Raw genomic sequence first — 23,241 nt, 5'->3', positions numbered from 1 at the left:
AAGCTATGAACATTAAACTATAAATTTAATTGGAATTTGTAAAGCAAAGTATCAGAAAAAATGCCAATAAAAATTTGAAAGCTGCATACACAGAAGCTTCAGCACAACATGAGGTAAACAGATAATTCATCCCGCCTTTGCTCCTGGATCAAGAAATTCTTAAGTATTAGAAAGAATACACTCCTGGAAATAACTGTGCATTGGCGACGTGATGCATGCAGAATATGTCTCTCATTGTCTTTAAGAGCAACTTAAATTTCCCCTTGAGTTTTTTTCTGTGTAACCAGCAATTTATTCCATAAATCCATCAAGAGAATCTGAATATCCATATATACACACCTAAACATGGGGAAGTATTTTTCTGCAGGTGGAAAAAAAAATATTTAAAAAATTGCATGATTTGCCCAGTATCACTGATGGAGTCCTCAAGAGGGACAGGAATTCAATCCACCCTTCCCAATTTTAGTGCAGAGATTTAAACACCAGACCATTCTTCTTTCTACTAATTCATTATTTGTATTAGAGGGAAATCAAGGAGTTCCATTAACCAGGAGCATAACTTTGTACCAAACACTGTACAAACAGAAAAAAGAATGTGTGAGACCCCAGGATCCAAATTTTCTTACATCTTTAGTGGTCTGCTGTTTTAGCAAACTTTTAAGGATTTTGGCATAAATTCTTATGACAATAAACACTTCTTGTGAGCTTTTAAGGAACTCTAAGCCTAAAAAAAATGAGATCCTTCTTGTTCTGACATGAAGGAAAAATAAAATTCTATGTGAACATGATTTAAGTCTTGGAATTGGAATTTTTATTTTTTATGTTTTACAGAAATTAAGTTTGCTTCTACTTATTACTAGGTATATAGGCTACAACATTTGAATAGTCAAAATAAAACATGTTAAATATGCTTTTTTTCCACATTAAGAACTACCACGTGAAATTATAAGCCTCAAGGAATAGTACAAGTTAGTGTAAATAATTAAACACTAAAATAAATTGCTAACAGTCTTCTAGTGCATCTTTCTGAGTAACTGTTGTTGAGGCGTGTGCTTGTATATAATCTTCATAAAAGATAACATCAACAGTGAGTTGCTGTGAGCTAACTTGCTTCAGAAAGAAGAGGTTAAAGGAAGCAAAGCCCAATCATGACAGATGAAAGAAGATGGCTGTTATCTTAAGGTCCACAAGAAAGGGTGGCTAGTGCATCAATCACTTGGGCAACAGCAGGTTATCAGCTCTCTCACAGAATAATCTTTGGGACTCTTAATACAGAGATGTCTGCCATGTCAGCCTTTATACAGCTGAACCATTCTCTCCCTTAAATCTACGTTTTGCATTGTATTGTGTGTCACAATCAGTTAGGGTGGAAAGAAAATACAGAGCAGAAAGCAAGCTGAAAAAGTAGCAAGTTCACTATACTTGCCAAATATGACTATTTCAGTTTGCATATTTAAACATCACAGTGAAATAATCCAGAATTTGCTTTTATGTATTTGTACACCAATGAACTTCTACACAGTTCTGGCACCTGTCCTTGATGAAATGAAACCAAGGGGAATTACCAGTCAAATTCACAAGAAGTACATGCAGAAGTAGTTACTTCCTACTTTATAATCTTTATATAATCACAATAGACACTGCAATTTCTGTAAATATGTAAATGTTACACATAAACAGTTATGATAAGGCCATGGACAAACATTAATTCAGAAAACCGTAAAATGTTTCAACATCTCTGGGTAGCATTTATTCTCTCCCCGAGGGCATTCAGAATTTTGCTAGCAGCCTACCACACCTATTTAGCTTAATTCACCTTACTCTAGCTTAAGCTTGTTAGCAGCAAAAAAACCTTCCCAGAAGTTCTAGTGTCAATGCTGTAACACTTTCTTCTGTAATAGGGGTAACCAGTTATCTGCAGACAAACCTGAGTCTGTTCTGCCTTCACTCAGGACTGGCTGACACAAGTTGCACAGCTGAATTCATGCAGGGCATCACCAGTGCTGATAAACCTTGATAACACAGCCATACAGCTTCCACATCAGAGCCAGTTATTATCCAGGCAGATTAAACTTGGCTCTGTCTGAGTACATCTATATAGACAAATCCCTACACAGCCTTTATGTACACACCTGACAATCGCAGGATATCTGTTTTGCTAAATACTTGTAACCATAAGAATTTTCTGAAAAGTCCTACTGAATTACTTACTTTAAAATTTAAAGCAGCTTTTCTAATTACAAACAAAATTAATCAGAAATGTTTCTTATGTAGCAAAATTTTGTGTTGAGTAAACCTAGCAAGAAAAATAGAGCCTAAACAGCCTATTTTTATTGAAAGGACTTATTTTTGTAACATTCACCATAAAAAAAACCCAGACTATCTTACCAAGCTGGTTATTAAACATCTCTGGAAATAAATGGTAGGAAATAATACAAATTGTTATTCTACTACTGTGGGGGAATGGTTTTTATAACCAGCAAGCAACTGATTATTCCATTTACAGGTTCCACACAATTACATTCTGAGTTATACTTCCAAATGTGTGTAACATGATTTGCATACAGAATTGTACATGTCTTCATCATGAATGCAAAACAGCTCTTTGTGAGAGCAAACAAATTCCAGATATGTATGTGAATTACTGTCATGGTTTAACTCCAGCCAGGAACTAAGCACCACACAGCCACTCACTTACTCACTTGAATACCTTGTTTTCAAAGATTATTCCTTGATACACAGTTTCTGGTTAAGGAAACTTAACAAAAGTAGCTGGACTTTATTCTAAACTAAAAAGCATGAAAAAACCCAGCATGACAGATGCAAAACAGAGCAAATATATGATTGTTTGAAGCTAAAATGGTAATAAATTATAAACAAATAATCATTAAAAAGTATTTTCTTTTGAAGAAATTGCCTACCTCTGCCTACTCATAAGTCTTCTTTTGAACAGGCAGAGGAGGGTACTTTTTGCTGAGTAGTTATTTCCTACGTTCTGATTCCTATTTTTGTGTTTGAAAGGCCAACTAAATGTTCTAAGGTATCACTGTGTTTACACACAGTTTAAAGATACAACTACCAATAATTGAATAAAAATGCAGGAAAACTTTTCCCCTTCCTTCTAATTATGAAAGACAAACTATACCTGTGCTCGCTTCTCCATGTCCTGACAAGTACCTAGTTGTTCTTCCATTGCAGCTCTGATTTGTCTTGCCTCATACTCCAGCTGCCTTCTGGTCATATCTGTTTGCAAGGAGAACTGAAATTGAAGTACAGAGAAGGCATTTTAGTAAAAAACATTTATGTAAACTATGTATTTCTCTGAACAAAAGCAGAACAATTACTTTTCCACACCAAACTTCATAAACAAACAAAACATAGTAACAGATCCTTAAAATAGGACTGCATTATTAAACAATATTATGTGTTCTTGTTTTTAACCAACAGACTACCTGTAAGTTCTGCCAAATGACTAAATGTAATAGATAAACATTGAGACAGTACCATTCTTACAAGCCTATAATATCTGGCTACTAACGTATGTCAGCATACCAATAAAACTGTTATGCATGCCATCTGAATCAGTATTTTCAAAAGTATTCAGGGGTATCAAACTACTGCACATAGTGATAGTATTCATCTGCCACCTACCCTATTTTTAACTATCTTAACTAAAAGCACAAGTGTTCAATTCAGGAACAACAACACAGCTTAAGGGAAGACATTCCATCTGATACAGATTTTTCAAGGCAGGAGCAAAGCACTTGACTGGTTTTGGACAATTACTCAGTTTGCAAATGAATGAGTCTCCAAGAGCAGTCCTTCCAGAAGACTGTACCAAGATCAATTCAGAGAGTCAAAAAGAGACAATCATCTACAAATACATAAAATGCTACTAAAGAGAATGGGATCTGTCATTTTGTTGTGGCTGGAGTAAGTAGTAATGGATATAAATTATCACAAAAGAGATTTAGTGTAGATGTTAAGTAAGACATTCTAATCATAAGAAGGCCTAAGTTAATTTATTACCTATGAAACTGGGGAGACAATCTTAAAACCTACAACAGAGTGACACAGACACAGCTGTGTCCTTGGGAATGGTTTGCACTTCATCAAGATCCTTTTCAGACCTTCTCCCCTTGCTTCTGGTGCTCTGATAAGCTCAGCCATGACTCAGTGTTACGTTTGCTGAAGTGCAGCTGCTCCACCCCAGTCACGGAAGCGTTTCCATTCTCTGTTTCCATTTCCAAGTGGCTGACTGATTCCTGATCAGGTAAAGACATGTAACCAGGTCTTCCCAACACTGTATGTGTGAAGGAATGCAATGCAAATATATCCAGGTTGCTGAGGTCTGACAACAGGAAAACCTGTGCTATCTGGCATATTAGACACCTTCATTATCTCACATAACGGTGACTTGACTATAAATAGTTTGGAGATGCGAAGGTAAAAGCTTGGAGCAACAATACATGCACAGGCTATAGCACCACTTTCTTGCTGTTATGAATTAAGAGCTCCTTAATTGTCTCTTAGGCTAATATTGCTCTCAAAAAGAAAAGAATCCACTAAATAACAGAATGGATAGAGAAAAGACCTTTGGAGGATAGAGTTAGGGAAGCAGCATACTGACATGTAATTCATTTGTCATTATGACTTTGCAGTGCTCCTCTCTATCACTGACAAAATTCATACCTATCAGTATAAATGTGTAAAATTATATACGAAAAATGCATTGTTTAGGCTAAGCTAGTTTTACATAGTGAATAAATAATGTTTTAAATTAAAATAATAGTAGAGAAAGTCACCAACTTCACAAAATACACAGAGCATTTAAACAGAGATCATAGCACCAGATACATGACCAAACATACTGAAGGTACTTACATTTTCAGTAAGGGGGAGACTATCAATCCTTTTAGTCAGGTTCTGAAGCTGGGCATAATACCAGTCCTTTTCTTTCTCTTCCTTCTCAAGCTCCGCAAGCAGAAGGGATCTATTAAAAACAGAAGTGGAAAATGTCTCACTGTTAAGACCTCGTTACCATACGTAGGTACAGAAATAGGCATTGATACCCATATAAAAGGTTGAATGAGAAACAAGGTTTGAAGAGGGCACTAAGATGACGTTTGAGAAGGTGAGTGCAGTTCCATGGCCCTAGCTAATAAACCTATCCATTCCTCTGTGCTAAGCAAGTCACTAGCTTCTTGTATATCGGGTCCACATCTATAAAAGAGGAAAATACCTACACTTCTCTACAAAACGACTTTGAAATCTAAAGCTAAGAGGCATTTTGTGAAAGCAAAAACCAGTTATTAGTCATGTGCTAACTTGTATTCTGCTTCTTTTAGACAATATGGTTTGTACAATGCATCAAACTACATTTAAGAAAAGTCCTGGATGTTACAGGAGCGTATACATCCCTGAATTACATTACTGAATTAAATTAACTCATCTGCCTTCACAGTGTGTCCTGGTTTCAGCTGGGATAGTTACTTTTCTTCATAGTAGCTGGTACGGGGCTACATTTTGGGTTTGTGCTGAGAACAGTGTTGGTAACCCAGGGCTGTTGTCGTTACTGCTGAGCAGTGCTCACACAGAGTCCAGGCCTTTTCTGCTTCTCCCCCCACCCCACCAGCGAGCAGGCTGGGGGGGCACAAGAAGTTGGGAGAGGACACGGCTGGGACAGCTGACCCCAAATGACCACAGGGATATTCCATACTGTATGATGTCACGTTCAGCAAATAAAGCTGGGGAAAGAAGAAGGAGGTGGGGGATGTTTGGAGTGATGACGTTTGTCTTCCCAAGTAACTGTTATGCGTGATGGAGCCCTGCTGTCCTGGAGATGGCTGAACACCTGCCTGCCGGTGGGAAGTGGTGAATGAATTCCTTGGTCTGCTTCGCTTGTGTGTGTGGCTTTTGCTTTACCTACTAAACTGTCTTTATCTCAACTCATGAGTTTTCTCACTTTTACCCTTCTGATTCTCTCCCCCATCCCACTGGGTGGACGGGGGAAGTGAGCAAGTGGCTCTGTGGGGCTTAGTTTCTGGCTGGGGTTAAACCACAACACAGTATCTCCTTACTAACTTTGTCACCCATACCAAACCATGGGTAAAGCACACAAAAATCAAGCTATTTTTATGAGTATTAAAAATACTTTAAAAGAGTATTTTCCATCAAATATTATAGACAGGATACATTTGCAGCTGCTTAAAACATTTTAAATGAGTATCATAAGCATGCTGCATACCTGAGTAGTAGATGAGAAAGATAAGATTACTATACGCAGACTACCAAGACAATAATTTGTTAGAAGTTTTAGGTACTATTTTATCAATCCTTCATGAACTACCTTTATACAGTTGTAAATTTTACCAATATAGTTATACAGCGTTCATTGTTACAGCACTTTTCAAAATATGTATTAAAACTTTCAGGCAAAATCTGACGAAGTAGGAGTATACAGAAAATCCACTCTTGTTTTTTTGTTGGGGTTTTTTTTGCCCTTTTTTTCCCCAAAATACAAGTTTTATTAGTTTCTTATAAATGCTTTCTGTGAGCACTCTTCTTCCTTCTGACATTTTAATATTGCTCATTAACATTAACGGAAATGCTAAAATCAACACTTAGCCAGAAGACAGAAAGCTGCATATAAGTTTGCCCAGTATTATTTCCCATGCCTTAACTTCCGCATCCCTCTCTAAACTCAGGTTGTGATCTTTCTGAGCAAGAGCCACATGAACCTTTACAAAGCACACAAACACATTATGGATAACTACTGTAGGTCATTAAGGAACAAAAACACAACATACAACAAAAATACAAATTTCCCCTGATTACTTCGATAATGCATCCCACCCATGGTTTGAGATGGGAGATAATCTAACTTCCATAGGACAGAACTTCATCTAGAAGAAAGAATTTAAAAATATGTATTTTGAAGGATCTGTTTGACTTAGTTCCTGCTTTTAAAATGTTTCAAACTAGTTTTAATGACTTAACGTTTATACTCCATATCCAATGCAAGTGACCTGACTAGTGTTCAACTGGAAAATTAAAATTCACAGGATCCCTCACTTCAGCTGCAAAAGACTGAAAAACTACACACATCTAAGTGTGCTGACTGTTTTTATACATGAACAATGACATAAATTTCCAGATTTGATTCAACAGTTACGTTGAAACAGAACTGTTCTAAGATGTCAAGACTACACATTAAGTCATTTACTGGGCAGGTTTTACATCAGACAGGTTTACAGTCAAAATCAGTGAAAAGAAGCAATAAACACCAATTACCATACCATTGCAGGTAACTGTAGCAGGGTTACAGGAAAATAGTAATTCTTCAGCCACAAGGATGGGGCTGGCAGGAATTCCTTAAGTCCTTTAGACAGACTGAAGGAAAAGCTAATGGATGGTGCTCAGGGAAAGCCTGCGCGGAAAGTAATTTTTTTCAGCCTCCCACCTGCCCATCTTCTTAACATATACCCCAGGTGCCTGATCTCTGCGCACACAGGCATTCTGCATGGCTTCCCTTCTTAGCACCTTGGGTGCCCGTGCACCAGTTGTGTCCAGTTTGTGACATCAAATTTGCAAAAGCAAAATTAATGCAATCCTTATAGAAAGTATTTTTACTATATGAGGATTTGAAAATGTTAAAGGACTGACTAGTTCTGCCTCTGGATGTCAAAGAAGTGGTAGTAGAAATGGGAGGCATTACTTTCAGCTAAGTGAACATGTGATTAAGTTTCTCTTGTAAAATGTATTCAGTTTGTGAGACACTGTGTCATTCAATCTGTTTCGACATGCACAATGGATGCTAGAAGCAAGAAAAGAACTTAGGAACCATAAATGCTGCATAAACAACATAATGCATGACCTGAGGGCAACTCCTTTAACTTAATAGTGTCATTTTAGCTTTTGAGTAATGCTTTATTTGGGATTACTAGTTTGGTATCACCGCTCCATGAGAATTGAGGTTTTAACAATGTCTTTAAGGTCGCTCAGCACAAAGCCTGAAGGGTTGGTACAACTATAGCAGGTTGCACTTCAATTTCCTTGAAAATAAGCAAGTCTCTGTAGATATGCCTGTGATAAGCTGCTCCCCACACTTGACATTACTGTCAGATACTACACCAACCAGAAGTACAGCTCCTTCTCAGCCTTCTGGAACCTCCTGAGGTTAGGAGAGCATTTAAGGTAGAAGAGCTGTTACTAATCATGGAAAAAAATTCATGGAAAAACACAGTGCAGTTATTCCACCTTTTTATATGCCAGAATTGTTTACAACAAGACTTTCACAGTACCAGAGAAAATTCTGTTCTGTCATACACTGTCAAGTTCAGTGAGAATGCACCAAGGCAAATGAAGCAAGCTTTTGGAACTTCACACTACTTTTATGAGTTAAAAAGAAGTTTCCAATCTGAACTGCTTTTCTGAAGGGTGGGTATTTTGAAACACTTCTCTAATGTGGTATTTCTGAAGCTCCCAACAATATATGAAGCTAAATGAATGCAGAAAAGGGGTTTCTTCTTTTGGAAATCTTTTCTGCATAACTATGTCAATGTTATTCCCAGTTAAAAGGGAGAAGGGAAACAAACTACATGCTACTCTACTTGCATTATGTAAATTACAATTATAATTAATACTTTCACTTAAATTGGCAGGTAATAAAATCTTGAAAATGACACACTCCTGATAGATGCTGTAAAGACTTGGGTAAGTCATACAGTCAGACAAAGGGAGAGAAGAGTAGAGGGAGAAAGCAGTCATGAGACAGAGAAAATGCTCAAAATCAAGTTTAAGAAAAAAAAAAGGGTGGCATAAACCAGAAGGAATAACAAGGCATACATTTTTGTAAAATATTCACCACAACATTATCATCTTTAGTGGTAAATTACAGAATTTACAAAGTTGAGATTATTAAATCTCCTAAATTGCAGAAGGCAAACCAACAGAAAAAGTAACCTGCAGTGTACTCTGAAATGTTTTGTTCTTGATACAGTGTCTTACCAAATAAACCTTGGTAAGGTTTTTTTTAATGAACAGCATATTCTAAATTGGCAACCAAAAAACATACATCCCCTCACTTTTTTCTCTTTTCTTTTTTTGACTTTGAAATTAGAGGAGAGCCAAGCAAATGAGAAACAGGCAGATAATTTCAACTTCATTCTGGCAAGTGAATTGATTAATCTTCCCCTCAGAAGATCACATTTAGCCAAGCTAAGTAATTTTTTCAACACAAAACAAATTTTAGCAATTTTTTTCTTACTTGTTTACTTTAATAAACATCTAGTGAATTAGTTTATTAATAAATGTCTCAGGAATTTGCCAAGTTCACACACAGTTAGTACATGATTTGGTCCTTGCCCAAACACTGTAGCCTGTGAGCAGCATATATTGTGCCAGTGTGTTAAGATACTGACTGGAAATGTCACCCTGCTGCAGGTTTCCAAAAAATGTTAGTTTCTTCTAAATAATTTTAATATTTTGAGGCTTGTCAAGTTCCATGAGTTCTTTGAAAATCTGTTTAAGTGCCAAATAAAATTCCACTAGCAAATAACATGTTTATATACATGTTTAGAAACACAGAAACTTAGTTAAGTATGCCAAACAAGTTCAGACACAAAGCATAGGAAAACAAGTGGTTAATCTTCTTTCAGAAATTGTAGTGATTTCACACGCATGGTCCTACACCCCCCACCCCAAATTCTGATTCATTTGGCTACCCAGGGTCTGCATCAATGCCCCACACATTCCTACATGTCCCCTGAAACAGCATAAAGGATAGGGCAGTTTGGATTATCCATCATTTCACTATTAATAAAGCCAGATGTGATCTGGCCATGCCTCTAAAGATCTTCTCCACAGCATAAATCTTACCCCATCAGCTATGACAGTAAAACTGCCTAAGCTCATCTGAAATTAAAATATCCTTATCCCTTTTTTTCAGCATTATTTGCAACGAAGACCAGTTCACTGCCTAAGCTGTCTTTATTGCCAAGAAAAAAGTCCAAAGAACTATCACCTTAGAATCCGTAAGAGTGGGAAAGGATCACAGATCATAAATCAGATGTGCTAACAACCCTGAAGAACTCCAGCTGCTATAAATTAATACTCTTTGTTCAAAGGTACCCAGAGTTCACTTGAATCGTAACTGCAAGTCCTAACTACACTTAAAGATTTTAGAATTACATGCGGTAAAAAACAGCACTGGAAGAATTCAAACAAGTACACTGTTTTGTCAAGATGGAAAATGACAGACACATTAGATTCTTGAAGACTGGGATGAGCAAGTGGGAAGAGATTCCCAAATTCCGAAATATTCCTATGCAGCTCCTCAGGAATCTAGATTTTATGCAACAGAACAAATATGATTAGTGATCCTGACTAGAATAGAGTGGCTGCTAGAAGAAGCTCAGTATGGACCCATGGGAAGTTACTTTCATTCTACTGACAGGACCAAAAGAAAGGGAGCTAGAAATAGTACCTTGGAAGCAAAGTGTACTCCTCTCAGCTCTTGACTGCAAAAATTTCACTGAATACCAGGAAAGGCCCTTTAGAGGAGGGGTTTCTGAAGGGCTGCCCACAAACCACTTATTACCCACCCACCAAACTTTTGTATTAAGACTCCGAAGTGGATTTTTTTGCTTGCTAATGACTACTAGGCATAAAAATATTGTGTTGCTGTTTATTTGGGTTTGCAGCCCTTTTGCAGCCCCCAGCTTGACATCCCATCCATTAAGTAGCAGTCAATGACCAAATCTTTAGGAAACCCTGTCTTATGGACAGGCTTATGAAAGCATCTGGGATTTCAGTCAGGTTCATTTTAAAATAGAAAGATGTCTTCAGTGGAAACAGCTGCATGCTCTTTGCATTTTCTTTATAAGTGATTCATAAGTACTACAAATCTGTATTATGTCCTGAAAGTATGTTCTTCCTATTAAATGGATACCACTACCTTCCAAGAAAAGAAATTCCATGATTTTGTCAACATAAAACATCAGGTGGGAACAGCATCTTGAAGATAAGAGTAAATATCTTTGTTTGGCTGACAGGTTTGCTGAGAGAGCAGAATCACTAGGTAAATGTCTTCTAATAGTAAATAACTGATCAACCAGCTATGGTAGTTATAACCACTTGCAAAAAAGAGAAGAGATTGCACCATCACATTGTTACAGTTTCAGCACTTATCAACACTGGTGAGGAGATATGGAGGTGTTTGGGATGCTCCACCCCCTCTCTCTAAATATATTTCAGATGCTGACAATCCGCTGATCAAAATAAAAGAACCTTCAGCAAACAAAGAGTAACAATGAAATGCATATATGAAGAAACAGTAGAGACTGTATGATGTGCTCTAAGATTTTTGGGGTTTTTTTTTTGTGTGAACCTAAATATAATGTAGACTCCTGGTTTCCTTACCTGTCAAGATAAATATACCAGTGATCAAAACCATATGCATGATAGCTAAATACTAGGTGTGTCAGTAAAATGTCATGTTAAAATTAGAAGTCAATCCATACTAGATGAATAAACAAAGAAATTTACCTCTCTTTTTCTAGCTCTTCTAAATAACCAGTGCTTTCTCTGCTTCCATTCATAAATCCTCTTCTTGGAAATGATCCCATGGGAACAGGACTGCACTCTCCTGAACGGCTTGACACAGACCCTTCCCGGCTCCCATAAGAACGCACAGACACCTTTGGCCTTAACTTCACTCCAGGGAAGTTGGTACTTTCCAAGTTCAGTTCTGGATAATAAAGAGCAAACATTTTCAGAGTTGAAGTTCAGCAGCACAAATTTAAAAGATCATTTATATCTTAATTTCTTATTTCCTAAACAAATCCATGATTTTTTGATGGCAACATTTTGCATGGAAATCCACAGAATAACGTAATGTGAACAAAACCAATCTTAATGATACATTTGGAGAATACTAGCCATCTGAGCAGATGGCCAAACTGCAATCCTGACAATCAGAACAATATGCCCCACATGAGCCTGCCTGCCTCTTTCCCAGAGGACTTAAGAAATGGGCAGAGTTTTGCATAAATGTCATATTAATTGTTCTTGTGGCCCACTTCCTAATAGCTTCTTTCTCAGATATCCTGTAGATGCTTCACTGTCATGTAAACGATGACAACTTTGTTCACCACAGGGCCTTTAAATGTAGACATCCCCTATGAAATTTCTGGTTCAGTGGTAGGGATAACGGATGCACACAGGGAGTCAGAGGTCTGGGCTTGTTTTGCACATCCCATATAATGGGATGATGCACATTACAGCACATGCTCTAGGGAAGGGGTCATCAATTTGCAGCGCAACAGACACAATTCCAGTAATATGACATGGAGAGGGAAGGGCATGCAAACAAGTTTAGAAAACTGGTGGAACTAATCCATCATTAGCTTAAACAAATGTATATTTTCTGAAGAACTGAATTAAATGTGAGTTATATCAAAAGCAATTTGTATGAAGCCCTAGGGTAACAGTAGCAAAAGCATAAAAGCAGCATAGGAACATACTTTTTTTGAGAATGTGTCTAAAAATGCTTAGCAACAATAACAAGCACTGAGACTATGCCTAACCATCAGTCAGCACTGGAAAAAAGACGCAGCTGAGCTGAAAATTTTATCCTGAAGAAAAAACAACTGAGAAACAAATGAACTCACTTAAAACATAATTCTAGATTTACCTTTAAGTCGTTCCAGTAAGTCAATTTGTCCAGAGGACGCCATTGCCTCATCTTCAATACTTCCTTGTAGCTGTTTCAGCACCTCCTGTGAGAAATTAAGCTTAATTAAGAAATCCTCACAATAATAAACCACAAGGTAAATACATCTTATCCTGCCTCAAGTGCACATTTATGTAACAGCTGCTGAGACACTGATGTAAACTATATTTCATGTGAGCAGTAATCAAGTGTCATAATTTTAATTGCCATCAAATACATTCTACAGTATTTCCCCAAGCACTGTCACGATATAAAGTATATCCTGAATAACTCATCCTCTCTGGCAGTCCAATGTATCAGCTTATTTAAAATTCTTCTCAAAGTGAATACCAGTTATCTCGAATTTACAGATGGAGAATTGAAAGCACAGAGAAATTAGCTAAATTTCTCCATCTGTGTACCTGAAGTTAGTCTTGAAAATATAAAATTTGGACACCTCTGAAAGTTACAGAAGTATCTTGAATACCACACTTTTTAAACCTCAGAGATATCGGAGCAGAACTAATCCCCAAGATTTATTTTCTGTGAGGCCTTAGCACCACTGTAAACCAGCAAAGTCATATTATTCTTACTACGATGACTGCTACTACCATCAATGCTACCACCATGTGCTGGTTTGGGCTGCGGCAGAGTTGATTTTCTTCATAGTAGCTGGTATGGGGCTACGTTTTGGGTTTGTGCTGAGAACAGTGTTGGTAACCCAGGGCTGTTGTCGTTACTGCTGAGCAGTGCTCACACAGAGTCCAGGCCTTTTCTGCTTCTCCCCCCACCCCACCAGCGAGCAGGCTGGGGGGGGCACAAGAAGTTGGGAGGGGACACGGCTGGGACAGCTGACCCCAAATGACCACAGGGATATTCTACACCATATGGTGTCATGCTCAGCAAATAGAGCTGGGGGAAGAAGAAGGAAGCAGAGGATGTTCAGAGTGATGGCGTTTATCTTCCCAAGTAACTGTTATGCGTGATGGAGCCCTGCTGTCCTGGAGGTGGCTGAACACCTGCCTGCCGGTGGGAAGTGGTGAATGAATTCCTTGTTCTTCCTCGCTTGTGTGTGTGGCTTTTGCTTTACCTACTAAACTGTCTTTATCTCAACCCATGAGTTTTCTCACTTTTACCCTTCTGATTCTCTCCCCCATCCCACTGGGAGGGAGGTGAGTGAGTGGCTGCGTGGGGCTTAGTTGCTGAATGGGGTTAAACCATGACACACCACCACACCTATGAGGAAAAGACTTAAGATTTCTTTATGGTGTCATATTATTTGGCTTATTACTACTACTGCTGCTAGCACCACCTCACCTAGAAGACAGAGATTTAGGACTCCTTCATGCACCTGAAGCTTCAAAGCCAAGAATATTGTCGTGTGCTGCTGAAACTATGTATGATAAAATGATATGGCTGAAGGCACATACTTCTAATGCACAAAAAGATTCATAGTAAACAATGACAACTACACTAAAAGGGCCTTCTAAGCCCCCAGGTCCCTAAAGCTCAGTGGCCTAAATTCAGGTAGAAAATTAAATGCAAGTTAGTGAATACCTTTTCTAGATCATAATGGCAGACACATCAATAGCAAATATAAATTGAAAAGACTGGCCACAAGGCAAAAAGCTCTAACTGGAATTTAAAATATCATTTTTCATACTGTGCCATAGAAAATATTTTTAGAAGCAGCAAGAGTCAGGAAATGAAAACAAATTTCAATAACGAAAGGTACTCCATACTTTTCATACATAGCTCTACACCCAGAATTGCACTTCTGTTCAGACCTGAAAACTAATGACTTTTAGACAATTTAAAAGATCTCCACATCACTGTTTTGCTCTTTTAGGAGCCTAGCATACCTTACTATCAACATTAATGGTTCAATGGTTCTTATACAGAAGGTATCTTTTAAATGCATTTTGCTCTTTTCAAAGGAAACAAAATGGCATCTACAAGAAGTCAAGGTATTCTTTAAACAGACACACTACTGAGCTTTTCTATATTCAAAGTACTGTTTCTTGTACCAAAAAAAAAAAAAAAAAGGTAAAAGGATTTTGAGTAAAGAACTGCACAGGCTTCTGGGGAAATAATCTCCAAGCACTAGACTCAGAGTAAACAGTAGCAGCCCAGTCACTGCAGCCACCCACCGTGTAATTAGATGCTGGTACTCTAGGAAGAGTACAGACATGCTAATTATGTTTACACTGTTTTGTGGAAATAATTCTGCAGGTGGACTTGAGGCCAAATTCCCCAATTTAGATGTTGCCCTACTGATGGAGTCAGTCCGCATTTGCATTTTAGTTTGGATCAGTCTGATGCCAGACTCCCGTCTGCTCCACCAGCTGTACTTCGGTTCATATCTCAGGGTGATCTCTAAGCATGAATCGAATTCCTTTCCAATCAAACCAAGACAGCAGTTACACTCAAGTCTGCTAATGGGCATTCACTCTTATGGGACTAGCTGGAGCTAGTCCAAAAACAAAATCCTCTGAAACATACACAGTATGCATGCTGGGTCCTCAACATAATTCATCTACAGACCTGCTCTTACTGCACTACCTGTTAATGCTGGCATAGCCTTTAGGATCAAGTCTGGTGTGATAAAAATCACTACTCTCAGAAAGATGTCTTCACTGTGCTTGTGCTTTTAAGTACATTCAAGGGCACCCTCATTAGCCACATAGCCCAGCCATCTCTATACGTAACATCTGTCTTGTCAGCAAAGTCAGACAAACAAGTAACCTGGTGTTTTTCAAAGGACTCCTACATTATCTGACGTAACAGCAGATAACATTTGCAGACAGCAGTCTTAGCTGAAAAGCCTAAAAGGGCAATGTGGGTACGGGGAGTGGTCTTGGGATTTTTGCAGGCTTCTGAAAGACCTGTCAACTCAGATAAATTTAGAAATAACTAATGAATCCCTTTCCTCTGAGAACAGCACCTTGGTGCAGGGGAAAAAACCAACAGAAACATCTAGCTCCTCTTCCCATTCTCTTCTTCAGAGCCTCTTTCTCACCTCTCTGCGTGGCAGTTCTGTGATATCAGAAATCTTATGTTCAGGATACTTTCCTACATAATGAGTCTTCCTTCTTCAAGAGACAATATGAACAGCTAAGTGGAAATACTATCATCTTTTCCTGTGCTACCAAATTACATGACTGAGGTGTCCAGGCAGCTAGGGACTGCTCTTTCTGAATACTGGCAACAGTTAAACATTAGCATATTGGATTGCATCTCTCAATTTTCTCTGCCACAACTCATTAATTTAGTTTGTAACTTTTAGTTTTTGAATTATACCCTTTTTCAACAGCACATGCATTTTTTTCACATTAGTAGGCAAAGCGTTCTTTTCTATATTTTTCTACATTTCTTTTTAATACTAACATTGTAAAGTAACAATGCTGTTATGAGGCTATGACATCAGTTTCAAACTCAATCACTGCAAGATTTGAAATCTAGCCTGACAAAGCAGACAAAGGTTAGAGAGGGAGATGCAGCCCCTGGGCCAGGTAGTGGTGGAAAATGAGGCAGTGTGCTAAAATGACAAATTGGGGAATTTACAGTTTTACTTGAATAAAGGAACAGAGAAGTTTTCTGCAATAGCCCATTTGGAGGAAATACAGCAAGTTATCTATTACTGTAATAACGCAAATTTTTATTTATTCACTTACTATAACTCCAGGACTCAATACTAAAGTTTACAAGCAGTTCTCCCATCCCCCCCCCCACCCCCAAGATTAATACAGTGCTTTGAAATAGTACTTTTCCACGATAATTTTATATTGCATTTGATATGTCTGCTAAATAATGTAAAATCTTCTTCACAAATAAACCTGAATCAATTTAACTAAAGTTAGATTAATATTCCCTTTAGTTATGCAAGTTTGAATAAACATATTAGTAGCAGTTTATAGCATAATTCTAAGCAAATTCCCTACTGACTTAGTAGTGACTTTCTGAAAAAAATATGCAAACCTAAGTGTATCTATAAGGAAGGCTGCAAAGTTTTTTCCTGTTCTTTTAAAGAATGTAAAGTCAAATTATTTTAATGGTCACTTAAATATAACCTAGTTTACCATCCTACTGCAGAAGTACAAAAGAATGCTTTTGGAAATGGAGCTGGCCCTATGACTCATCATCATTCAAAAAGGTTTCTGTCTTCACAGTCTCTGGACTGTGAAGTACAGAAACAAAGTACTTTTTTTTTTTTTGGACTCTATGAATATAGTCCTGACCTTACAACTATTTTATGGATAATTAAATAAAAAAGATCAGACCTGTCAGTGAGTAATTGGAAAACTACTGAGAAGAAAAGCACCTTAACTAACAATACATGCATTCAGCTAAGTGGTAAGGGTTGTAAATAAAATTGCTTAAGGACTGTAAATTTACTCAAGCTGCTAATAAAGAAAAGAATCACAGAGGAACAATGCTAACAAATGCCAGATTTCAAATCCCAATGAATTAAGATTTTAAAGTATATTCAATTTTTGAGAATTTTAAGTATATATATTTATATTCATATTTAGAAATATTTCAAAAGACGGTATCTGTAAAAAGACATACTAGTTTAGACACATACCTTTCCTTTGGCAGAAAAGGAGCACTGATGACAACTGAGACAAATCAAATACATTCTTGTCTTCTGTAAACACTGCTTGTTTCCCGCCTCGCCCCCCCCTTTTTAAATAGAAGAAGCTTTATTATTTGTATTCACTTTTTCTAAAAGTTTTGTGTGTTCAGCAAACACCAAAATGTATTAAAACCATCATGAAAATTAAATATATGAAATCGCCGGCAGCACTACGCCAGATATACTCACAGGCCAGTATCAGCTGGAAGAGTAAGGCAACAAGATGTTTTGAAATTTACTGGATCTTTTAAAGGTAAGCATGAGTCTACATTTAAAAAGATTTCCAACAAAAGCTATTCTATCAATCAATTTTTAGTAAGACACTCTTCATACCCATTCCTCCTTTTTAGCTAAGAACTATTCTTGGGCCTGTGTGAAGAGACATTCCTGTCACCTACATATATATACACACACATAGACTTCACTGTGTGTTTCTTTCAACGTTTGTAAACAAAACTCAAATTGAGTTATCCTTCAGTTCATGTTTTTTATGTTATGCTTATCTTGGTTACCACTACATTTACAACATTTGAGTATAAAAACAGCTTTAACTGCACAAATACAGAAAGTGATTCAATTTCAGACAATAATTGAACATCTATCTTAGCACCATATAGGATGGGAATATGCATATTGAATGACTGAGAACTATTATTTTTAACCAAATCAGCAGCATTTTTAAATGAGAATATTTCTGACAGCATTTGTACTCATGTTTTAACCCAACTGCACGCTAAACCGGAAGCAGTTTTTCAAGTTCAACCCAGTGTTGCACATTGTTTCAATTATTATTTGCTTAAAAGGGCAGAAAAAAGGTAACATATACTAAAAGCAGCTGTCAAAACAGTAGGTGACGGATGGACAGCAGAATACTATTTTCTATGCATTTATATATAGCATAAACTTAAGTTCAAGGTCTTACATGACCCTTCGTAACTGTATGAACTTGAAAGTGCCTTAATACTGTATCACACATGGTATAACACTCACAGGGGCTGAGTGAGAGCTATGGAAGAGGCCCTTTACTCCTATATACTTTGGTGAATTACACCGCTACGTCATTAAGCTTGGTGGGATCCTGAACTGCCGAGCAATTGTTTTCGTTGCTCAACCCTATAATCAGGTCCCAGTGACAACAACGATGACAGCACTGCTGACTGAGGTGAAACACTGGAGCAACTCAACTTTTAACCTTGCAGAACGTTATTTGTTATGTGACATGACCATGTTCATTTTAATTTCAAACAATGTCATTTTCTAAAAGAAAAATAATTCACTTGGTGCTACCATGCTCAAGAGCTGTCACTCGCTGTAACCACATACTGAAGTCAGTACCAAGATTTCAGTGCAAGCCCACTGTCAAATCAACTAACATTATCTGATTTTATGCTCAAAACCAATGCTGTCTGACATAACAGCAGTAACTATCTATATCATCAGCTGAATTTCACCTAAATTCTTAAAAAAAAAAAATTTAAAAAAATCTTGTATTCAATTTCCCAACCAGTTTCGATTCTGGAAGAATCTTCAGAATTGCTAAGATTGTGCTAAAAATATTACTTACTATGAATTCATAACAACAAACTTAAAAAGACACAAACCAAACACAACATAACGCCAACTGCTGTTTCTTTACTGCTTAAATAAATTCACTGCTATTTTAATTGCCTGTTTTGTAAAATGCTAAATGACTTTTCTAACCACATTTTTAGTTCACATGACCTTAAAAAGAGTTATTTACAAATGTCTGACTATATTAGTTGTGCAGACACTGAAGACAATTCATCATTTGATTCAATCTGTAAAACTCAGTTCACCTTATGGGAGTTTCTCCCACTCGCACATTAGAATTTATCAAATGACCAACACACATTAATATGTTCAAAATTACTTTTATTTTTAGAGGATCTATCCATTGCACTGTCCCTTGCAGATCTACTGTACTACTAGTATTCTTCCTCCCCATGTCACAATCCTGATGTGACAGTCTCCTTTATGTGCCTTAAGACTGACATCACTTCTTCCCGCCTGAAAGACATAGGTGCGTGGGGCACCACAAAAACATTCTGCAAACACCTGACAGTAAGGGAATTAATTTGAGAAGGAAGATGAAATCTTACACGAGTAAAAAAAAGAAAAAAAAGCATATCATGTTTCCTATGCTAACTGTCTTCCCTTGAAAGACTTCAGAATTTCAAGCGCTTACACACTGGGAAAAGATGTATTGAAATTAAATGGAAATGAAGCATATACTGGAAAGAATATACTGGATGAATTCACACAGTACAAGTTACAGAAGCTCAGAATTTAGCACCTATTCCACAAATATTTATACAGGCAAGGAATTTTACTGCTGTATCAATGCATTTTCTCCCTACTTGTTCACCAGGCAACGCATTTGTTGAAAAACACTGAAAAATAATATTTTCATGAGTAGCAACTACAGTCTTCAGAAATTTAGCCCCTCAAAATAGGCATTGTCAGTGTCAATGGAAGACTACCGGGCAGCAAAAAGATAGTAGCTAGTACTCTGCCAACTTGCCCCTAAGAGTTTATTCTCCAGTTGAACAGCCTTTGTAAGACTATACACAGCTAGCTCATCTCACTCTCAAACGAGACTAGCTAGCTATTATTCATGTACAGTAAGACTGTTCATATAGGCAGTTCAGTAAAGCAAATATGAAGACTTGAGGAAAAAAGTAGAAAGCTAGTATGGCTACTCAAAGAACAAAACAAGGTGTCACCACGTTCTGTCCATTTTTATCACACATATTGTACAGAGTGGGATGAATATAAAGCTAAAACAGGCTCTAACCAAAAGCAGGGGTATACACGTATCTGTTGTGCAAATGCCTATACAGCCAATCATTTGGAAGAGGACCTGACTTTGAAAATGTCAGATCCTACGCTACTATTATATTTTCAGATTTCTCCCTTATTAAATAGGTATAATGTGATATTTCTACAGCTAGCTGATTCATTACTGTGCACAACAAAGACAGTTAGTTTGTAGTGAATTTTTTAAATTTATATTATTTCAGAATACAAAACATAATTCAGTCACACTGAAAGCAAAGTATACATTATTATTGAATCAAAGTATTTTGGTAGGTTGTACTGAACATAATTGGATTTTGAGCACTGTCTGTCCAGGATGCCACAGTGCTACGTGAGATCTGTATCTCACAATTCTCACTTAATTCTTTCCTACTAGCTCAGCTGCCTGCAGACAGTGTTTCTGACAGTGACTGCATTCGTGTAACTTCCACGATGTATTCGACCTGCTCATAGTGAGACCACAGCTTATTCAAGGAGACATGGTTTGGCTAAGAAATCCAGCTGCTAGAAGAAGATGGAGTTTTAGCTTAGGTTTAATACTGTAAAAAAAAAAACAAACCCAAAAAACCCCGAAAACTTTCTGGAAAAAAGAGTTCTGTTTTTTTCCTGCAAACTGCATTTCTGTTAAGAAGTAACTTTCAAGTGAAATACCTGACTCTCTACAGATCATTATACACATAAAAATCTGCATTTAAAGACTTTATCTGCAGAGGTAAATCAGAAAATAACACTATTTTATACAAGGGTATATCTTCATCCTTACTGTGACCATTTAGTATGCTAACTTTGGAAGCTTTTTTTGTAGAATAGATAAAATTGCGTCATAGGGTGTATAAACCAGCTGTCATGGTTTAACCCCAGCCAGCAGCTAAGCACCACGCAGCCACTCACTCACTTCACCCCTACCCAGTGGGATGGGGGAGGGAATTGGGAAAGAAGGGGGGGGAAAAAAAAAAAAAAGGTAAACCCCATGGGTTAAGATAAGAAAAGTTTAACAGTACAGAAAGGAAGAAAATAGTAATGATAATAACAACAACAATAATAATAGAAGAAATGAAATATACAAAACAAGTGATGCACAACGCAATTGCTCGCCACTCACCAACTGATGCTCAGTTAGTTCCCCAGCAGTGATCCGCCCCAGCCAACTCCCCCCACTTTATATACTGGGCTTGACATCACACAGTATGGAATACCCCTTTGGCCAGTTTGGGTCAGCTGTCCTGGCAGTATCCCCTCGCAACTTCTTGTGCCTCTCCAGCCTTCTTGCTGGCTGGGCATGAGAAGCTGAAAAATCCTTAACTTAGTATAAACACTACTTAGAAACAACTTAAAAACATCAGTGTGTTACCAACATTCTTCTCATACTAAATCCAAAACATAACACTATACCAGGTACTAGAAAGAAAATTAACTCTATCCCAGCCAAAACCAGGACACCAGCTGACAAAATCAGGGTGGCATTGTCTATCTTAAAGCTGGCATTTCCATAATGTTTGAATGTGCAAACCCAAATAAAACAAAATGCATTTTAAGTCTTTTTTTGGCAGTATTTTTTTCATCTAAAGAGGAAAAAAAGTAAAAATAAACTATTGTGTGAATTACTACTTTATTGTAGTTTATTTCAATCACAGGTTTGTTAGTGTTACAAGCTAAGAACAGATCTGGGGGTCAGATTCATTGCAATGTCCCCACCATTGAAAACGGATACAGACAAGAATCGCACAGAAATTTCTTTAATTTATGCTTTTGATTCACCAATTCCGTCCCATAGCTTCCTTCTCAAAAGCAGGAAACTTATTACACAAACTCCTTTGCTACTGCACCTTGAGCTGTCCTTCAAAACACTTCTAGTTCCTTCTACATTTCCTTTTATTGCCTGCTGTAATTTATGCTCCTGCTTAAAGCTCCCCTAAAGCTGGGTCACAACAAAATTCAGTGAAGTATCAAAGAAATCAAGACAAAGCCTCTACTGTGTGCTAGACAGAGCATGTATCAAAACAAGCTTTAAAAAAATAGAAGTTTAGAGAAGAAAAACAAGCTCTGTTAAGTCAGCAGAGTGCACAGTATCATACAAATAACTCCCAAAAAGCCAGGAGTACAAAGTAAAAAAAAACCAAAAAACCCTTAACTTTGGCCACATCAGCCAGAATGCTGAAAAATCAGACAGACAAAATGAAGTTGACTCATTAGAGTTGGCTGGAAGATGCATGGAAACAATACCAGAACAAGGGCAGATTCAACACAGGCACCACTTTATAAGGTACACTACTTGCATGGCAATGAGCAAATAAAGAGCATGCTAGAAGGCTCTCATCAGCTGGTGACACACAGGCTAATTGAAGGGGGAAAATTTATGTTTAACTGCTGCTAGTAGCAAGGAAAAAAGAAGTTTCTTTCACTAGCATCTGTATCCAGGTAAACAGGGTTCTTCTCCAAAGAGCTGTAAGCCAGCCATACACAGGCAGAACTAGGATGATGCGAAAAAACCAAATACCAGAACCAAAGGATACAGTAAAAAATGGTAATGTGTCCGCAGCCTCATAGCAGCATATTATTGACATCACAGGATGACCATGATGCTTTGCAACTGCTTCATAAATTGTAAGGAAACTATGGGATCATATTGGCAACTTAAATTATTCAAATTCACTGGACCTTTATACAACAATCTAACTACTCTGGTTTCCTCAAAAAACCACTCAAACCCACCAAAACAAAAATCCCATCACGCAAAACCTACCACTTTTTAATGTGACAAAGTTATCCTAGTGCCACCTCATACAGAATTTCTGAAGTTATGTTACCACTCATTTTAGTCCCAATTGACGTAAGTACAAATTTTCACCAGAAATGCTTTCCTGAAATTATTTGCTGAAGTGTTCTCCAGGAACATAAAAACTAATGCACTGGGGACCATGCTATGTTTCAGGTGGCCAGAGCTTTGTGGTGGATCTGCTTACACCTTCTCATTAACACCTTCTGTTGAGGTCCCAAAGAACACTAAAAAGTTTTAAAACTAAACAAGAAGCTAAACTATCAACCAGGATAATTA

The 23,241-nt window shown here is 37.4% G+C and overlaps 1 protein-coding gene across 4 annotated transcripts in view; it reads right to left on the bottom strand.

The window, feature by feature from the left end:
- APC (APC regulator of Wnt signaling pathway) overlaps positions 1–23,241 on the bottom strand; it is a 113,337-nt gene that overhangs the window by 36,736 nt on the left and 53,360 nt on the right. For all 4 annotated transcript variants that reach the window (XM_075020999.1, XM_075020998.1, XM_075021001.1 and 1 more), the window contains 4 exons: positions 12,695–12,779; positions 11,548–11,749; positions 4,885–4,993; positions 3,146–3,259 (listed from right to left, as the gene is read on the bottom strand). In XM_075020999.1, coding sequence (XP_074877100.1) covers positions 3,146–3,259; positions 4,885–4,993; positions 11,548–11,749; positions 12,695–12,779 — 510 coding nt within the window. The remainder of the gene's footprint in view (positions 1–3,145; positions 3,260–4,884; positions 4,994–11,547; positions 11,750–12,694; positions 12,780–23,241) is intronic.

Source organism: Buteo buteo, chromosome Z, assembly GCF_964188355.1.
Source record: "Buteo buteo chromosome Z, bButBut1.hap1.1, whole genome shotgun sequence".
Taxonomy (NCBI): domain Eukaryota; kingdom Metazoa; phylum Chordata; class Aves; order Accipitriformes; family Accipitridae; genus Buteo; species Buteo buteo.
The sequence above is the reverse complement of the archived record's forward strand: the minus strand, read 5'-3'. Positions and strand labels throughout refer to the sequence as shown.